At 40.8% G+C, this 20,247-nt stretch overlaps 1 protein-coding gene across 1 annotated transcript in view; it reads right to left on the bottom strand.

Moving 5' to 3' along the window:
* Positions 1-19,280, bottom strand: part of OVCH1 (ovochymase 1) — a 30,789-nt gene extending 11,509 nt beyond the window's left edge. Inside the window, 10 exon segments of the mRNA XM_067468513.1 lie at positions 797-930; positions 1,517-1,643; positions 2,951-3,143; positions 6,180-6,331; positions 8,800-8,895; positions 10,061-10,233; positions 14,341-14,438; positions 15,890-16,008; positions 17,099-17,224; positions 19,229-19,280. Coding sequence (XP_067324614.1) covers positions 797-930; positions 1,517-1,643; positions 2,951-3,143; positions 6,180-6,331; positions 8,800-8,895; positions 10,061-10,233; positions 14,341-14,438; positions 15,890-16,008; positions 17,099-17,224; positions 19,229-19,280 — 1,270 coding nt within the window.
* Positions 19,281-20,247: the final 967 nt, after the last annotated feature.

Raw genomic sequence — 20,247 nt, 5'->3', positions numbered from 1 at the left:
TTGTCCTTGTGATAATTGGATTGTGAAAAAATGGCTTGTTGTGAAAACAAGGATTGGTGAGAAAGCTTAAGTTGAGACACCTTTTCCCCATTATAATTCTTTCAGGAGTAAACTTCCCTTCCTGGAGGTAGATTTCTCTCACTTCCTGATGTATCACCCCTGTTTGTAATTCTGAGTCATTTGTAACTCAAATGTTTGTAACTTGGGGACTGCCTGTATACTAAACATCAATACTAATAAGGCTAGTCCTTTCATGAGATCAAAGTTAACACACCACAAGCTTGGTTATGTTACAACAGTGGGAAATGTATAATCTCACATATATTTGCTGGGCTGTCATTCCCATTATTACTGATGAGTGGATTTGTCCAGCCTAGGAAATCCAATCATTAACTGTGTAGCAAGCAGCTGAAAGTGAAATAACTCAGGTTATCTCAATAGTGGTAGCTGATCACTCCCATGTCTTTGGGACAGTAAATCCATTCCACCTTTTGCTTAGTTGTACAGGTACTGAACTTAAAGTTAATACCTGGAGTGGATCCAGTTCTCTACTGCCATAGGAACCACCATCCACCTGAAGTTTAAACCAACTCACAGTTGTCTCTTTTCTAATCATTGATTGAAATATAGATTCAATATCACTGTGATTTCAGCCTTGGGAAATCCAGTGAAAGCCTCTACTAAGCCTTGATGTAACACACCATACCACTTACTCTTTCTTAGCATAATCTGCCACACATGGAGAAGGGCAGTTTTGTATGTTATTTAAATAAAGAAATGATTAAATCCTACACACCAATTAACTCCTTCTTGCTTGAGCAAACCGTCACAGAGTCATGGTCGCACTCAATCTGATATTCTATGTCTACTCTGATGAACTGCACAAGTATGATGCTGTCCTCTGGCACAGATATATTCCAGATACAGAGGCTGGAAGCAAAGAAACAAAACAGGATTTAGAATACGTTATGATGTTCTGGTTTGCATGTAATCTTTGGACAGTGGTTGCCATTGTCCAAAATTTGGGATATATGGTAATCTTCTGAGAAAAGATGAATACAACACATTTGCATCAGGGAAATGTGTGCACAAAAGTCAAAGTCACATACAGAAATGCATATCACGACAGGGGAAAAGTGGCAAAAGCATGCATTAGGTAAAACGCATACAAAATTGGGATCTATGTAGAAATGTGTATGAAAAGATATAGGCATTTGTGAAAACTTTTTAAAATCACAGATTAATTAAAAATGGAATGGAAAGGACTTATGAATGGAAAGTCAGAAACTGAAATTTGCAGATCTCCATATCTGCATTATTCTGAGGGACTGCACAGAACAGTTGTATGGCATGATGATCTAGTAAGGAAATCTGCGAGACTAAGCCTAACTAATACTTTGATTCTCTGCTTAATTACAAATCCTTCTTCCTTTGTGAGAGAAATACCTACAATGCAAATGGCTTAATCATTCAGTCTGATTATGCAAAAATTGATACTGTGAACTACTGCAAATACCTGTTATCAAGGTAATCCTCCTCAGTTAGCTGAGGGTGCCAAATGTGGCCACTTTCTCCAAAAACTGACACTCCATGAGGATTGCAATTTTCTGGATTGTGTGGTGTCAGAGAGGTTGCCTTAGGCACTAAGAAAGTAGGGAAGAATGAAAGTAAATTCATCATGAATGTGAAGAATGCACTTGAAAATTATATTTTTAGACTACTGTCACCAGAATCCCACAATGGATGTGCTGTGAGTGCATTCTGGGAAATGTAGTCAAAATACAAGTTTTCTGAGCTCTAAAAATGGTTTCATGTCATGCTTCTGAAGTGGAGTGTGTATAGCTAGTCAGGCATTCATAGATTGAAACTCCCATCATATCTAGTCAGCATAATCAGTGCCGGCAATCAATGAGAGTTGCAAACCAAGAATATTAAAGTTGACCCAACAGCACTCACAGAAATCCAAAAACAGAAATTGCTGCTGCAGCAATGTCAATAAACCAATCACCTTCAGCTCATCAAATTTAGAAGGATTTTCACAGATCATGTTTGCAAATCTGCAGTTTGAAAAAATGGGAGAGCAACTGTGATCCTTTATTAATCCTCTCCTTCTACATGAAAGCTAGTCCTGGTAAGTAAAGCACCATTTACGGTACATGGGGAATACAGCTGTACTAATACATATGAACCAGTACCCATGCAACAACTATAGTGGTACAGTAGTGTCTTGCTTATTCAAGCTTTGCTCATCCAATGTTCATCCAAGGCAAACTGTTTCCTGCTTGGATCCACAGCTGTTTCAATAATTGTGATGTTTTGGTCCTAAATTTGTAAATGCATAATGTTACCATGTACTGAACTGCTTTTTCTGTCGACTTGTTGTAAAACATAATGTTTTGCTGCTTAATTTGTAAAATAATAATTTGATGTTTAATAGGCTTTCCCTTAATCTCTCCTTATTATCCAACATTTTCACTTATCCAACGTTTTGCTGGCCCATTTATGTTGGAAAAGCGAGATTCTACTGTACTTTGTTTGTTTGTTTTATATATCACTTTTCTCAAAACATTGGATCCAAGGTTAACCACTATGTTTTTAAAATATACCCTTTTCAAAAAAGAGAGAGGGTAATATGTCATTAGAAAAGTTAAAACAATCAGTGGAACAGCACTTTATAAGAGAGGTTCCAGTACTTCGCCAAACCATTTCCAGATTCTAATGGATGGAGTTCTGGCAGTTAAAGAGGTATCGAAACCATGCAAGTATCATGTAGATACATATACAATTTAGGAAATAGAGAAAAGGTTGGTCAATAAGAGGCAATTGACAAAGTGAAAAGGAAAAAAAGATATTGGAATGTGTCTTTGGGGGGAAATGCTAAGCAATTATCATGGAACAGCTCTGTAAACACTGTATTTTAAAACATTTTCTGATTACAAAGAGTTCTTACCAGGCATAATGTTCTGGACAATAAAATCCAAAAACTCATCTACTTTAGAGAAGACACCTGGAGAACCCCTCCTACTGTTGGGTTTCTTGACTGCCTGCCAGGCCTTTCCACAACCAATGCCCCAAGATGTGATGCCTACCAGAGTCCAGATGCCACTGGCTCTTCTACATGCCAAGGGACCTCCTGAATCACCCTAAAAAAAACATAGCATGAGAATTCCCTCTAGACAAGAAGTTATAGTGTAATCTGCATCAAAATAATGGCATAAAAGGTTTTATTTTTATCACATCACATTCTGTACTTTATCACAGAATAAACTTTGCTAGGTACTAGTGAGGTATACTGGTTTGAATGTTAAATTAGAACTTGGATCTGTGCACATCATTTGAAAATATATCACACAGTCCTAAACGCTTGGGAAGTGTTCGACTTGTGATATTGTGATATGAAATCCAGGATATATATCTCGTTTGCTTTGTCATACTGTGTTTTTGTATAATAATAATAATAATAATAATAATAATAATAATAATAATAATAAAGACTCTGGCACAAGCCAGTCAAAGTGGTCCCAGTGGTGATCGGCACACTAGGTGGAGTGCCTAAAGACCTTGGCCTGCACTTAAACACAATCGGCGCTGACAAAATTACCATCTGTCAGCTGCAAAAGGAGACCCTACTGGGGTCTGCACACATTATTCGCCGATACATCACATAGTCCTACACACTTGGGAAGTGTCCGACGTGTGATCCAATACAACAACCAGCATAGTGATCTTGCTTGCTGTGTACTAATCTTGTTGTGTTTTTAATAATAATAATAATAATAATAATAATAATAATAACTTTGTTTATACCCTGCCACCATCTCCTATAAGGACTCGGGGCAGCTTACAAAATAGCACACAATGGTGCCATTCAACGCATAAAATGCAGTACATCAACATTTAAAACATGGCAACCCACTGGGTGACCTTGATAAAGTCACTCTTTCTCAACTGAAAAGGAAGGCAATGGCAACTCTTCTCAGAGAAGCTTATCACACAATGCAGATAAATCGCAATTACAGCAGGATATAGCATCTTTGGTTTGCACCTGTAGTTCTGGTATGAAAGTGCTTCTTTTACAAACACAAGTAATCCATTAGTGAACTCATTTTGTAAAAGAAATATTTTCTAATGCTCCCAATGGGGAAACAGAAGAAGAACAATATGATGCCCATTCTGCTGTAATTGTGATTTACCTGCCTCATGTGAGAAGGTCCTGAATAAATGCTATCAAGAAATCCCTGTGACATGATTGCTATAAATCAGCGGCACCACAAAGGCACTAAACAACAACAAATTATACTAGGTAAATAAAGACAGCTAGTGTGTAGTTAGGTTGGGATTTAGACAAACCCAGTTCAATTCTCCACAAAGCCAATCAACTCACTAGTTGACATTGGATCAGTTGCATACACACACTCTCTTTCAGTCTAACTAATCAAATAGGTTTTATTGTGCAAAGTGTGAACAGAGCCATATGTCACAGAAAGGCCAGCATCGCAAGCTGACTACTCTAGCTGCATGGTTTCTAAAGTTCCTACAATAGGAGAAAGGGGGGATATATTTTTTTAAAAAAATCAAACACAATTGTGATGTGAATGAATCACTTGTTAAAAATTGAATATATGGCACAGAATAGAATTTATGTCTTTAACCTTTATTTTAAATAGAAAATACTACTATGCCCACCTAGAGCCTTGCCATAGACAAAAGATGCCAGGTTACTCCTCAAATCATCCTAATAAATTAAATATGATCTGCCAAATCCAGGCGAGACCTCTGTTGTCAAAAAGCTCATCTAGAGAGAGGTCATAATTTCTTCTTGCCTTGTATGCTTTCAGGTTGTTCCTAACTTATGGTGGCCCTAAGGTGAACTTATTACAGAGGTTTCTTGGCAAGATTTATCCAGAACTGGGTTTGGTTTTGCCTTCCTTTGAAGATAATCCAGTGGGTCTCTATGGCTCAGTAGGAATTCTCCAGCCATAATCCAACATAGACCAACACTCAAACTACTCCAGCCCCTAGAACACAGGAATTAAAGGAAGAAAGCTTGAATTTGCAAATTTCTTCAGAAGCTAAAATGTCACTAACGCTAAATGCAAAGTCTACTCCTTTAATTCCCATATTTTTTCAACTTTAGGATAAAAAAAATCCAGCAATAAGTTTAATTTTAAGAAGGCAGAAATAAAGCCTCAAATGCCTATAATAAGAGGAGAGCAATTACCAATCTCAATAAAATAGTGAAGAGTAGAGACATCACACTGGCAACAAAGATACGCATAGTTAAAGCAATGGTATTCTCTGTAGTAATCAATGGATGTGAGAGCTGAACCACAAGGAAGGCTGAGCGAAGGAAGATTGACACTTTTGAAATGTGGTGTTGGAGGAAAATTCTGGGAGTGCCTTGGACCACAAGAAGATCCAACTAGTCCATACTCCAGAAAATAAAGCTTGACTGCTCACTGGAAGGAAGGATATTAGAGGCAAAGATGAAGTACTTTGGCCACATAATGAGAAGACAGGAAAACTTGGAGAAGATAATGATTCTGGGGAAAATTGAAGGAAAAAAGAAGAGGGGCTGACCAAGATGTTATCCTTGAAGTGACTGGCTTGACCTCGAAGGAGCTAGGGGTAGCAATGGCTGACAGGGAGCTCTGGCGTGGGATGGTACATGAGGTCATGAAGAGTCAGAAATGACTGAACAAATAAACAACAAAAACTAAAAACCATTTAAAAGCACATCAGCAAAGAAAGCATAACATATAAAACCTTTCATCAGCAGTCAGTTATTGCCTAAGAGTCTATCTGAAGTAAAAGATCTTTGACTTTCTCACTTTTAACAGACAATCTAGGCTCAATTAAAAGAGAACTGATGGTCAAAAATAGGAACTATTTGAACTGCTGATAGCTCACGCTACAAAGATTCAGACAAAATAATAAATTTGCTATTAATATGTAAAAAACTTTCTGAACTCTTTGATGATCAGTAGAGGCATAAAATCATAGAAAAAGAGGGGTTTTTTTTATTATCCTTTAACTTCTTTTACATTTTTGAATACTTTTCTGAGGCTGAAAATGTGACGTTTTGGACACGATGCTGCTCTGTGGGGATTCTGGGATTTGTAGTCACCTAAAGTAATTTTATCTTAATTTCTTTTATTCCAGCAACCTGTATTTCCTACCTGGCATGCATCCTTTCCACCATCTGGAAAACCAGCGCATAACATGTTGCTCCGAACTGGAGGCAAGTTCAATGTTTCTAACAATTCACTGCAGGTCTTGCTGTCAATGATGGGCAGTTCAACTTCCTGTAGGACATCCGACAGAACACCGTCTGCAGAGGGAAGGAAGTAAGCAATGTCCAAAAGGCATTCTCCAAGGATGCTAAAAGTGGTATAGTTTAGTCTCAGTTCCACCCAACTTTCCTACTTGGTAACAGAAGTCCACATGTGCTCGCTGTGTTTTCATAATGGCACACACATTAAAAATTCAGCCATGGTTTTAAAAAAGAATGTTTAATGAGAATACCAATTCTGATTAGGCTGATTAATATTTTACCACTATCACCCTAACATAAATTGGCTATCCCCTTTAAAAATATTTGAAAAATATAGGGAAGAGAAGGACTTCCTCCAGTGAACACATTAACTTACAGTGTGGAATACATTTATTACTACTGGTTCTATTCATATATATATATATACAGAGAGAGAGAGAGAGAGAGAGTCTTCCACCAATCCTATATCAGAGAATTTGATATAGGGTTGCAAAGTCTCTACTTCTCTGGCAGAGGTCAAAAGCTCCAATGCACATTCAACCATCCAGAGCACCAACATGCCCATTTCTGAAACTTGTAAGGAAATATGATTTGCCCAACAACTATCTATTCAGTCTCCTGCTTCCTATCTCTTATGAACTGCTTGGGCATCCATAACATTTTAGTCAGTTTGGTAATAGAGTGGAAGACCAGTTGTTATGGTTTTCCTTTATATTAAGGATGGGTCACTTGTGATTCTCCAAATGTGGCTGGACTGCAATTTGCATCAGCTCTATCCAATGGTGACAGATTATGGGAAGTGTAGTACAACAAGTGTAGACCTCACAACCTCTGAGGATGCTTGCCACAGATGCAGGTGAAATGTCAGGAGAAAATGCTTCTAGAACATAGCCATATAGCCCGAAAAACCTACAACAACCCAGTGATTCCGGCCATGAAAGCCTTCGACAATATATTGTAGTACAATTTATACAAGGCTACAAGTTTGCTGCCCCTTATTTTCTTTTCCTGTAGCTTGCAAAGGAACAGCCAAGCTTACGTTTCGTGTGCCAACTTGGTATTGCTCAGGTTTTTAAAATTACTTATCATCTCATTGTCATATTGGCTGGAGATGAAGGAAGCTGTAATCCAACACAAAGAGGACACTGGAGAGGAGAAAAAGAAGATGAAGCATTTCCCGTGTTTCTCAGTATGCAACCAAAAGAACTAGTAAAGTAAAGGTAAAGGTTTGCCCTAACATTAAGTGTAGTTGTGTTGACTCTGGGGGTGGTGCTCATCTCTATTTCTAAGCCAAAGAGCCGGCATTGTCTGTAGACACCTCCAAGTTCATGTGGTCAGCATGACTGCATGGAGCACTGTTACCTAGAATACGCATAAAATGTATTTCCAAAAGAGAACCTCTAAAGCAGGAGTGCGGAATCTGTATCTCCACTGAATATTTTTGTGACCTTTCGACATTGTACCAATTACAGCATTATAATTAATTATGGTTGCATACTATTGGGATCCTAGGATTTGTAGTTTGGTGAGACAGTAGAACTTTTGGACTCCACAAACTGAATCCCAATATTTCCTATGTTACCATGGTAGTTAAAGTGAAACCATAGTGTTATAACTGTGTGATGTCAAAGAGCATGTGGATGTCAGTTCCAACCAGCCATAGCCAAAATAATGAACGTAAAGGATGTTGGACGCCCATATATTCTCCAATCTAGATGTAAGAGCTTAAACTACAATTGAAGTTGAGGACAGGAGCTAAGGTGGCGCAATGGATTAAATCCTTTCGCCAGGTGAACTGATGACCTGAAGGTCGGGTTGTTCGAATCTGCAAGATCCATTTGGGGACAAGAGAGAAGCCTCCCACAGGATGTTAACACATCCAGGCTTCTCATGGGCAATGTTTCTGCAGACGGCCAATTCTCTCACACCAGAAATAACTTGCAGTTTTTCAAGTCGCTTCTCACACACAAAAAAGTTGAGGACAAAGAGTCTGGGAGTCACGAAGTGGAAACAAATCCTTCCATGTATTGTCGAAGGCTTTTTGTCAAAATCCTTCCATCATATTCAATACATTAAATGTGAGCAAAATCTGCATCCATATATTTGACATGGAGAAAGCAACTGTCCTGGAAGCTTCTACACATGCAACAGAATAGAGATAAGACTACTCTCAGAAAATGGAAACAGTTGCAAAGTGGAGCCTAGATATTTATATCTTGTAAATGCAAGTTTAAACGCTAGATGGCACTGAATCAACTGAAAGGAAAAACCCAAAGTGCCAGAAAAGCAGAAGTTGAAAGAGAAACCAGGGGTTGACAGTGCAGAACATGGCTATAATTAAAATTTCTCAGAACAGTGGATTGTCCAAAAAGGAGTTGTCAAAAAGTAGGTGATGCCTATATGCAAAACATATTCAAAGTATTTGCTCCAGTCCGTGAGGAATAGTACTAGCAGAATAACCACAAATATTCATCATCATGATGTCAAAATCACAGTAAGAATTCATAACCGTGGCATTTCTTCACCTTCCTTGACCTTGCCCCATCCACTCACAACACAAAGAGTCCCAGCTTCAAACAGATCTCCATTGTGTGGAAGACAGATTGGCTGTACTTCATTTCCTAAAAAAGAAACACGGGAAAGCATAAGTTTTCTTTCAAAACTAAAAAAAAAAAAAAAAGAATGCCCATGCAAATAAATAAATAAATAAATAAATAATAATAATAATAATAATAATACTTTATTTACACCCAGCCTCCATCTTCCAACGGGACTAGGGGTAGTTCACAAAGCAGTCAAAGGTGCAAACACAAAATATACAAAAAGCGCAGAGACAACAACACAAAGCAACAACAACCAACATAAACATCACAAAACCTCCCTGATTAAGATCAATAAAATGCAGCAATAGGTTCAGAATACAAAACAAACTGCAATCAATATCAGTCTCATAAAGTGCATGGTGAAAAATCTCTAGGTCCTCAAATTTCTAGACATGGTCAAAAGCTTGTCTAAAAAGCCATGTTTTCTGTTGTATATCGAAGGCTTGGAGTGTGGGGGCTAGCCTAATTTCCCTCAGGAGGGCATTCCAAAGCCAGGGAGCTATCACCGAGAAGGCCCTCTCTCTCTCAACCACACTTGAGATGGAGGTGGGACCGAGAGGAGGGCCTCCCTGGTAGATCTTAGTGTCCGCGCCGTTCGTAGAAGGAGATGCGATCTCAAAGATAGATACTATTTAAATTAATTTGTGTTATGGAGCTACTTTTCATGATTCACTAAAAAAAAAGTTTCAACTCTCCCTGATTTTTTTTTTCTGATTATGGCCTGCATGCAGGAATGTATAATCAAAACACTCCCAATAGATGGTCATCCAACCACTGTTTTAAAACCTCAATTTTTCTATCTCATTAACTTCACACAATAAAATTATTAAATATAAAATATAAAATAAATTTTAAAACCCCAGAAAAGGTATACTCCATCACTCTTCAAGGTAGGCAGATTCCACTGTTGGACAGCTCTTAGTATCAGGAAATTCTTCACAATGTTCAGGTGGAATCTCTTTTCCTACAGTTTGAATGCATTGTTCTATATCAGGCATGGGCAATTTTTGGCTCTCCGGGTGTTTTGGACTTCATCTCCCACAATTCCTAACAGCCTCAGGCCCTTTCCTCCCCCTCCCCCCCCCCCTCAGCTGCTTGGAAAGCCAAAAATTGCCCATGCTTGCTCTATATTCTAGTCTCCAGAGCAGCAGAAAAGAATTCTGCTTCATCTTTTTTTTCTTACCATATCTCACTCTGTCTTTGAGAAAGAGCAATGCAATATCCGAATCCATGTTTCCAAATCTGTTGAAGGAAGGATGAGGGATGATTTTTGAGACTTGGATGTTCTGTTCTTCTTCGTCCATGCTTCTGAGACTGTATTCCCCAACAGTCACAAACAGATTTTTTATGAGTTTCCTGCCAGGCAAATGGTGACCATAATAATGAATGACATGGACAGAATGCAACTCAGTTAGTGGGTTTTTCCCATAAGAAAATCCGCAATTTAATATATGTTTACATATATAGATAGATCTGTGTTTTGTTTTTTTTTAGTTTGCAAGAATTCCTGAGGTCATGAACACATACAAATTATTAATGCAATACAAAGATAAAACATTTAAAATACATTAAAATATTCTTTGAAAACAATCTAAATGGAGTTTTAAACAGTAAAATAGAGCAATTTTAACTATTGAAGGCCATGCAAAACCAGCTGGAGGATTCTGGGAGCTGGAGTAAAAAAAAAGTATATTTTCAAGGTACTGGTCATATCAAACTCTTGGAGCCTCATGTTCCAAAACACGTAGTCTTGCTGCACCTTAAAGAGTTGGAAATGTATCATGTAGGTGGTCGTGGTGGCACAATGGGGTAAACCATTGTGCTGTTGAACTGCTGACCTGAAGGTTGGCAGTTTGAATACGTGGGACTGGATGAACTCCTGCTGTTAGCCCTAGCTCCTGCCAACCTAGCAGATCAAAAACATGCAAATGTAAGTAGATAAATAGGTACTGCTTCAGCAGGAAAGGTATAAAGACGCTCCAAGCAGTCATGCCGGTCACACAACCAGGAGGTAACAACACTGGCTCCTCACTTGGAAACGGAGAACAGAACCTCCCCCAAAGCCATAAATAAAAGGAGAAGCCTTTGCCTTTCTTTGTGTTTGTGTGTCTCATTGTATTGTAACAAGGCAGTGAATATTTGCCAATATCTATTTACACTGTAATCCGCTCTGAGTCCCCATGGGCAGAAGGGCGGAATATAAATAAAGTGTTATTGTTGTTGTTGTTGTTTTTGTTGTTGTATTAAAATCCAGAGCTGCACAGACAAGATAAACCAAAATTGTACTATTGGTAAGTGTCACTGCAGCTTCTTCTTATGTATTCACAATTTGAGAAAATATAATTTTCCAACACTATGTAAAAAAAATTGAAAAATTGTCTGTTACTGGTTTGAAAGTGCTATTCCTGTTTGACAGTACAGTACTTACTCTGAAAGTAGTTGTTATACTTCAGAAAATTCACTTTTGTGGCTGCCACAAAATTGGTTGAAATGAGACAAGATACAGTATTCACTGAAAAACTATAGCAAAATGTGCTGTAGTTTAATAAATCTTTTCCATGCTTTTATGATCGAACCAATAAGAAAATGATATTTATAACCCAGGAACAAAAACTGTGTTACATAGTATAATATGCCTAGTTAATATCCAATTAAGTTAGTAGTAAAGGTAAAGGTTTCCCCTGACATTAAGTCTAGTTGAGTCCAGCTCTGGGGGGTGGTGTTCATGTCCATTTCTAAGCGTTGCCCGTAGACACCTCCAAGGTCATGTGGCCAGCGTGACTACATGGAGCACTGTTACCTTCCCACTGGAGCTATACCTATTGATCTACTGACATTAGCATGTTTTCGAACTGCTAGGTTGGCAGAAGCTGGGCCTAACAGCGGGAGCTCACCACGCTCCCCGGATTTGAACCCCCAACCATTTGGTTAGCAAATTCAGCAGCTCAGTGGTTTAACCCACTGCACCACCAGACAGTCCAATTAGGTCATAAATACACATATTAAAACATACCTCCATGAAATACGTATCAAAATATGACCTTTTTAAGGTCATATGCCGCGGCAATAAGAGCCGCTAAGAAAACTTTCTTCGCGGCCACTATTGCGTCTGCAAAGAACCGTCCGGCTGAACTGTTCCGAGTTGTCAGAGGCCTTTTAAAACCCACCACTCAGGATGGGTGCCCTGATGACTCGGCTGCTCGCTGTGAAGCTTTTGCTCGGTTCTTTGCAGACAAAGTCGCCTTGATCCGCTCTGGACTGGACGCCGCATTAACGGCAGTCTCTGAGGATGTAACACGAGCATCTGCTTGTCCGATTTTGATGGATTCATTTCAATTGGTTCAATCCGAGGATGTGGACAAGGTGCTTGGAGGAATGAGAGCTACCACATGCATCCTAGACCCCTGCCCATCCTGGCTTCTAAAGGAGGCCAGAGGGGGATTGGCCGAGTGGGTTAAGGTGGTGGTTAATGCCTCCCTTCGGGAAGGCATTTTTCCAGCCAGCTTAAAGCAAGCTGTAATAAAACCGCTGTTGAAGAAGCCATCACTGGACCCCACTCAATTGGTAAACTATCGGCCTGTTTCCAATCTTCCCTTTTTGGGCAAAGTCATGGAACGTGTGGTGGCCTCACAACTCCAGGCATTCTTGGTAGACACGGATTATCTAGATCCGGCACAGTCTGGCTTTAGGCCGGGACATGGTACCGAGACAGCCTTGGTCGCCTTAGTGGATGATCTCCGTCGGGAGCTCGACAGGGGGAGTGTGTCCCTGTTGGTGCTACGCGACCTCTCAGCGGCCTTCGATACCGTCGACCACGGTATCCTTCTGGGACGCCTCGCGGGAATGGGTCTCGGAGGTACTGCTCTGCAGTGGCTCCGGTCATTCCTCGAGGGTCGGTCTCAGAAGGTGTCACTGGGGGACTCCTGTTCTACCCCACAACCTTTGTTTTGTGGGGTTCCTCAGGGTTCAATACTGTCCCCCATGTTGTTCAACATCTACATGAAGCCGCTGGGCGAGATCATCCGGAGTTTCGGGGTGCGGTGTCATCTGTACGCAGATGATGTCCAGCTCTGTCACTCCTTCCCACCCGCTACTAAGGAGGCTGTCGAGGTCCTGAACCGGTGCTTGGCCGCTGTGACGGTCTGGATGGGGGCGAACAAATTGAAATTGAATCCAGACAAGACAGAGGTGCTCCTGGTCAGTCGCAAGGCCGAACAGGGTATAGGGTTACAGCCTGTGTTAGACGGGGTCGCACTCCCCCTGAAGACACAGGTTCGCAGTTTGGGTGTGATCCTGGACTCATCGCTGAGCCTGGAGCCCCAGGTTTCGGCGGTGACCAGGGGAGCATTCGCACAGTTAAGACTCGTGCGCCAACTGCGACCGTACCTTGGGAAGTCTGACTTGGCCACGGTAGTCCACGCTCTGGTTACATCCCGTCTTGATTACTGCAACGCTCTCTACGTGGGGTTGCCTTTGAAGACGGCCCGGAAGCTCCAACTAGTCCAACGGGCGGCAGCCATGGTATTAACAGGGGCTGGGCGCAGGGAGCACACAACTCCTCTGCTGTACCAGCTTCACTGGCTACCGATTAGCTACCGAGCCCAATTCAAAGTGCTGGTTTTGACCTTTAAAGCCCTAAACGGTTCTGGCCCTACATACCTATCCGAACGTATCTCGGCCTATCAGCCCACCAGGACCCTTAGATCTTCAGGAGAAGCCCTTCTCTCTATCCCACCTGCTTCACAGGTGCGGCTCGTGGGAACGAGAGATAGGGCCTTTTCTGCGGTGGCCCCCCGGCTTTGGAATGCCCTCCCTACTGAATTAAGATCAGCGACCTCGCTAATGGCATTTAGGAAAAAACTAAAAACCTGGATATTTGAGCAAGTCTTCAATTGACCTTCGTCGTGATGTTTTATCTGACCATGGATTAGCAATCAAGACAACGAATTGGATGACGATTTTAACTATGAGATGTCCCGATCTGTATTGGTGGCCCAATACTGCGTATGTTTTTTGTATGTATTCTTAATTTTAATTTTTATATGCTTAAGTGAATTGTATTTTAACATTGTATATTTTAACATGTTGTAAACCGCAATGAGTCGCCGCACAGGCTGAGATATTAGCGGTATACAAGCATACCAAATAAATAAATAAATAAATAATAAAATACACAAAATAAAAACAAGGCATACAGCGGAAGTTAAAATTCACCATTAGAACTGCCTGCATAGGCCTGCTGGAAGAATAATAGTGGTTTCATTTCTGTATGGCCATGTTCTAGCAGATCAGAGGATCCTCTGAAGATGCCAGCCACAGATGCAGGCAAAACGTCAGGAGAAAATGCTGCTAGAACACAGCCATACAGCCCGGAAACCACACAACGCTCCAGTGATTCCGGCTGTGAATGCCTTTGACAACGCAAGAAGTCTAGACTTTATACAGAATTAAAGCATAACATACATGTCAATATCCACAACACAGTGAGCTGCAGTAACCACTATATTGTCCTGGATCAAACTGCCCCCACAGAAGTGGGATCGCCCCATCTTGATGGATACCTGTTTAGAAGAAGCAGGGAAAAGAATGCATAAAGAAATGAAGGATGGTCTTGCATTGATGGCAGCTAATGTTAAAAAAAAAAGGTAGTTATGTATGCCAGGCTGACAGCCATTTGGAAATTCTACGATCTCTTGCTGCCTTCCAATATACACAACATGCATATCAACAGGAGAAAGTGCATAACAGGATGGGGACACCAGTCAAAGAAGTTCAACCACTGATTGATTACTTTTAAAAGACTACTGCTCTGATAAATGCCTGCATATAGCTCAGAAATTAGAACAAACACCACAAACATCATTGATCAGTTTCCCATAATCTGTGGTGCAAGATCCTAATCAGTTGCATGTATAATGAAAAGGGCTTAAGGCTGATGTTCCAGCAAAGCAAATTTAGACATTGTGTTGTGGGGCTGAGGGAGCATTCACTCTGGAATATGAAGGGCCTGTGCTTACTTTCCAGACAAAGAGCATCTCTGACACCTTCTTGATTGATCTTTTACATGTCTTATTTTTATTGGATTTTGAGTTCATTCCACTTTTGTCATACAGTTCCAATTACATATTATCCACAAATTTGCATACTTAGTCTAAATCTGTCATTATTGCCATATAATAGTAATAATAATACACTTTATTTATATTCAGCCCTTCTCCCCTAGGGGACTAAGAGTGGATTATATCATTCACACACACAGGCAAACATTCAATGCCTTTACAACAGTGGTTCCCAACCTGTGGTCCATGGACCACCAGTGGTCTGCAAGCATGAAAATATGGTCCATGGCCTCACTGTTACTACACCGTTGCCTTGAAACCTCACGGCAATAAGAGCAACTGCTCTCATGGAACCCACTTACATTGCCAAAACAACGGAGATGTCGGGAAGGGAGAGGCTGACTACCCATGAAACATTACTACTATCACATCAGCTCTAGATTATTAAATATGGTTTTCTGTGGGCAAACAGATGGATGTCATATGTTCTATATCAGAAACTAAAGCTGACGTGGTCTATCCAATGCAATGTTCTGAATCAGCACCCTAAATAACCAAACTGAATCTAAAGTTGACCAAAAAATTATTTGTAACCCTTTTGATACTAATGTTGGAGAGTGATCCCTGGCAAGTGGTCCCTGGTCAACAAAAGGTTGGGAACCACCGTTTTACAATCATATACAATGAGACATATATATTAGTTGTATGCACCATTCCTTTTGTATATGGGGCATATAATGGAGAAGTCAGCATGCCACGATCATGCACCCTGACCAAGCATCTCCACGGTCACCCCCCATGCTGCCTATCTCCAAAATCCAGGAGTTAGAAATGTCATTTTTAGATTGCAACAGCCAGAATTTAATTGAGAGGCAGCTAGATGGAGTTGCGATTAAAAAAATGTCCCAGCTCAACACAAATCTCTTTCTTGCAAATGCATTCTTTGCTCTGACCTGCCATGGTTGACCACCAGGCACAGATATTTGACCTCCAATAATTCTTGAAAAAATCCCAGGGTGCCAATTATCCTCCTGGTCCTCAAGGTCTAGAGAACGGACTCCACATTTCAATCCTATAAGAAACAGAACAGATACCAAATTATGGTTTCAAGACACCAGTGCTGTCTCATTTAAATTATAGGGGCTTGCATCTAGCTAAACTTCTTTAGGACTGATTATAGCAGACTAAATGTGATGCATTTCACCTACTTCAGAAGGTCTCAAATGAGGCAATGGTAATGGGCACTTTCTGTCTATTAGCCAAAGGGTATAAAATGGGAACATGAAAGCACAACTCAATCACAGCTTTGACAAATTCATAATGATAGCAATCAAACACAAAGACAGAAATCCTTTTTTTAAAAAACCCAGGGGCCAATTTCAGTTCCACAGATGTTTTAGGAGCCATATTCTAATAGTAGGCAATGCAAAAGGTTAAAAGGTTGGACTAAAAAATCACAGCATAATTTAGCTTATAAAGCTCTTACTATCAGTAGCTAAGGCTGAAGAGAGACCAATAGATGTAGGGGAGGACATTGTATAGGACTGAAATCCCTTCTCAATTGTATTTTAGGAAAGTTTCTGTGTCCATCTGGAGAACATCAGAGGACCTCAGGGCCGTAGCCAGAAAAAAATTTCGAGAGGGGTTGAAATTTTTCGGGGTGGGGGTGAAAATTTCATGGGGGGGTGAAACCTGCCTCCTAGCTCACGCTGAAGCAAAGAGCACAGCAGGGGGGAGAGCAGCCTTCAATAGCCTGCAGCTCTGCCCCTGTCGACCACCTCCACCAAGTCTGGCCTCCTTATTGAGAGCATTCAACACACACACCCAACTTGGTTGCTTCACTACCTCCAGTGAGCTGATGCTAGTATACAAATGATGCACATAACTTTTTTCCTCCCTGTTTCATTGTCATGACAGCCCTGTGAGGTAAGTCGGTCAGAAGCATCGAATACATGAACTGAGGATAAGGATAGCTTCTCTGGACAAGGTACAAGTAAGGGTTTATCTCCATAGCACTGCAAAATCATAGCAGTTTGATACTGCTTTCGTTGCAATGACTCCATCCCCTTGCAATCTAGCAATTGGATGCTTGATAATATGATTCAAATTCTTTGCCAGAGAGCTGCTATGCAGAAGATTAGACGAGAGTTCTCCAACATTACCTGAGTTCACCTTCTCAAAGTCCAATGGTTTAGAAGCAGCAAGAGTTGCAAGCATCTGGCTCCTCTGTTGGGATGACAAGAGCAAATCTCTACTCTTCAACTTGTCTGCTCCAAAACTCCAGGTGGCTGCAAAATATAGCATTTCCAATGGTAACAACTGGGTTGTATCTTTGCCTTATATTCTCCAATCTTTGAAGTATTCAAGTGATAAGATCACAATAAATACATTTTGCGTTTGCTACTTACGATGACTCAAAGGAGGCCCTGATCCTTCCTTTGGAACTCTTCAGGTATTTGTATAGCTGTCCTTGCTTGAACAGGTGTGTCAATTTGCATGCTGGGCTATGGGTGCATCTCCCCTGTAGAATTAATGCAGCTTGACAACACTTTAACTGCCACTGTTCAATACTTTTGAATTCTAGGAATTGTAGCTTTCCCAAGCATGTAGCTTTCTCTGCCAAAGAGTCCTCGTGCCCCAACAAACAACAACTCCCAGGATTCCATAGCATTGAGCAAGCACACCTAAAGTGGCGTCAAACTGCATTAATTCTACTGTGAACATGTAAGAGTCCAAGAATCCAAATTCACACTCATTCATAGAAGGCAACTGGGTGACCCTTTGTAAGTATAATCTCTCAGTTTTAGAGGAACATAAGAGCAAACCTCCTCCAGATATATTTTGCCAAGAAAAAAATGTGATAGGTTCACCATAAGACTTGCAGACAGACAATAGCTACTAGTTCTCACTAAATACATACATACCTATTTATCACTATATGCAATAAAGCATTTGAACCAGGGCTCCAAAGCATGACCAGACTACACTTCCCATCATTTCTCATCACTGACTATGCCAACTAATGCTGGTGGAAACATTATTATATCAACTTGAGAGGAAACCCATTCCCTCCTTTTGATTAACTGGTTAAATCAGTGGTTCCCAACCTTTTTTTGACCAGGGACCACTCTCCAACATTAATACCAAAAGGAACGGGGCTGGTCACCTCCACAGAAAGGAGCAGAAATAATTTAATTAATTAATTAATAATTAAAGAGGAAGGAGGTTTGCGGACCTGATTTTCGTTCTTGCAGTCCACTGCTGGGCTGCAGCCCACAGGTTGGGAACTACTGAGTTAAATGGATTCTAAGATCAAAGTCTGGTTGATAAACTACATTTTGAGATGAACCTTTCCCAAGGTTGTGAATTGAAGGCAAAAAAAAAAACATGCTGACAATCAGTTTGTTTCTCCAACACTTGGCTTTCCCCTCAGTGTTGGCTCCCCTGGTTTTTTTTTCTTCTTTTGTTGTTTCAGATTTACTCAGAAGTAAGCCCATCTGTGTTTTGTAGGAGCTATTCTCAGGTGTAAGGATCCACAAAATTGTAGGCTTAGTGAACGTATGGATACTGTTCCATTATCCAGACAGACTTCAAAAGAGAGAAGGATATTCCATTTTATGGGGAATAGTTGAGGGAGGAAAAGCATTTTCCCCATTTTTGCTGGTTATTCCCCTCACCTCCTTTTCATTTCATACATGAGGGTTGTTTCCATGAGAGTGACATTGGAGGAGGGGATTACAGGAGCACAGGGGGAAATGGTTTAACTCCTTCAACCTCCCTTCCTCCATAAAATGGATTATCCTTCTCTGTCTCATGCCCCCTTATGACCTCCACCCTGATGACAGAACAGTACCAAAATGGGGGAAAGAATTAGTGTAGTCTGACATCACTTTATTTGCTGTAGCTCCAATGCCATGGAACCCGGGGGAGCAGTAGTTTGATGAGGCACCAGCCTTCATTGACGGAGAAGGCTAAACACATAAAGCTACAATTCCCAGGATTCCATGAAATGGAGCCATTGCAGTTAAAGAGAAGTCCAACTGCATTAATTCTACAATATAGATGCCCCCTTAAGCTGAAGCAGCTTGCTTTTTCCTGGGAAAGAAAAGTCCACCCCTTCCTTACCCATATTAATGGAGTGCAAACAACTTGAACATTTTTGAAGTTAGTTTGCACCAGAAGAAACAAATTGAGGAGAAAGGGAGAAAGTGGGAGCAACAGCAAGAAACTGGTATGTTTTCAAAGTACAGTAGAATGGAATGGGTCAATTGGAGGATATGAAATATACTTACCATGTTGACCAATGAAACACATGAAGTAGGAGATCCATGGCAGTATCCTCATGGCTCCTATCAACACAAAGCTTTAATGTCAAACTACCTTCTCATACAGCACAAGGTGACAATAATAGACCCAAATATTTAAAGGTAGGGTTGGTTTTCACCCAATACAACTGAACTGAAAATGATGTTATAAGGACATTGATGAATTCAAGGTAGACCTCTGCCATGCCATTCTGATTTAAACAGCTGTATCCATTTTTCTGGGAGGAAAATGGGAAGGAGTGGTTTGAGAAGGGTGGGGCTGTATTAGGAAAGGCATTGGGCAGGTCTAGTTAGTCAGCCCATCACAGCTGAGAAAGCAGCTCTGTCCTTTGGCCATATTGGCTGGGGTTAATGAAAATGCAGTGCCTAAAATCTGAACTGTACCAAGTTACTTTAATTGGCCATGGATATTGTTTCACTTCCTTTGAACTGGACTAGTTGTGGGTTTTCTGACCCATTCTGTGAAATAGAACCCAGGTTTTATGCCCTGACTTCAGTTCTAGTGGCAACACCGATTGCTGATGTTGGAGAGACAAAGAGAGAGAAAAGTGGATGGATGTGGAGTAAGACAAGCATTTCTGGAAAGAAGAAGGATGATGTAAGGGATGGCAAGACCACAGCATTCCCTCTCTTCCAATCTCCCTCCTGTGTCAAGTGTAATCGTGACTCTATGAGGTTGTCCATTATTTTTAGCCAGCCCTGCAAACAGATTCTAAGCCATAGTCCCCAAAGTGTGTATGGTGTTTCCAGGTGGCTGTCACTTCCTACAACAGCAAACAGAAGAGAATCTCCGTTTGATCACAAGGGTAATGACATCACAAGGGTTCACTTTCTGACATCACAACCATCCAGCTCTTGTGACATCAACACTAACCATCCCAAGCTCTCTTGTTGGGACATTGAAATCTGTCCCAGGGATGTTTCTGTCCTGACAACTCTACTTGGAGCAGAAGGCCAAGCTGGGGCAGCATTAGACATGCTGAGCA

This window comes from Anolis sagrei, chromosome 5, assembly GCF_037176765.1.
Source record: "Anolis sagrei isolate rAnoSag1 chromosome 5, rAnoSag1.mat, whole genome shotgun sequence".
In the NCBI taxonomy this organism is placed as follows: Eukaryota; Metazoa; Chordata; class Lepidosauria; order Squamata; family Dactyloidae; genus Anolis; species Anolis sagrei.
Note: the sequence above shows the minus strand (reverse complement) of the source record. Positions and strands in the feature narration are given on the sequence as shown.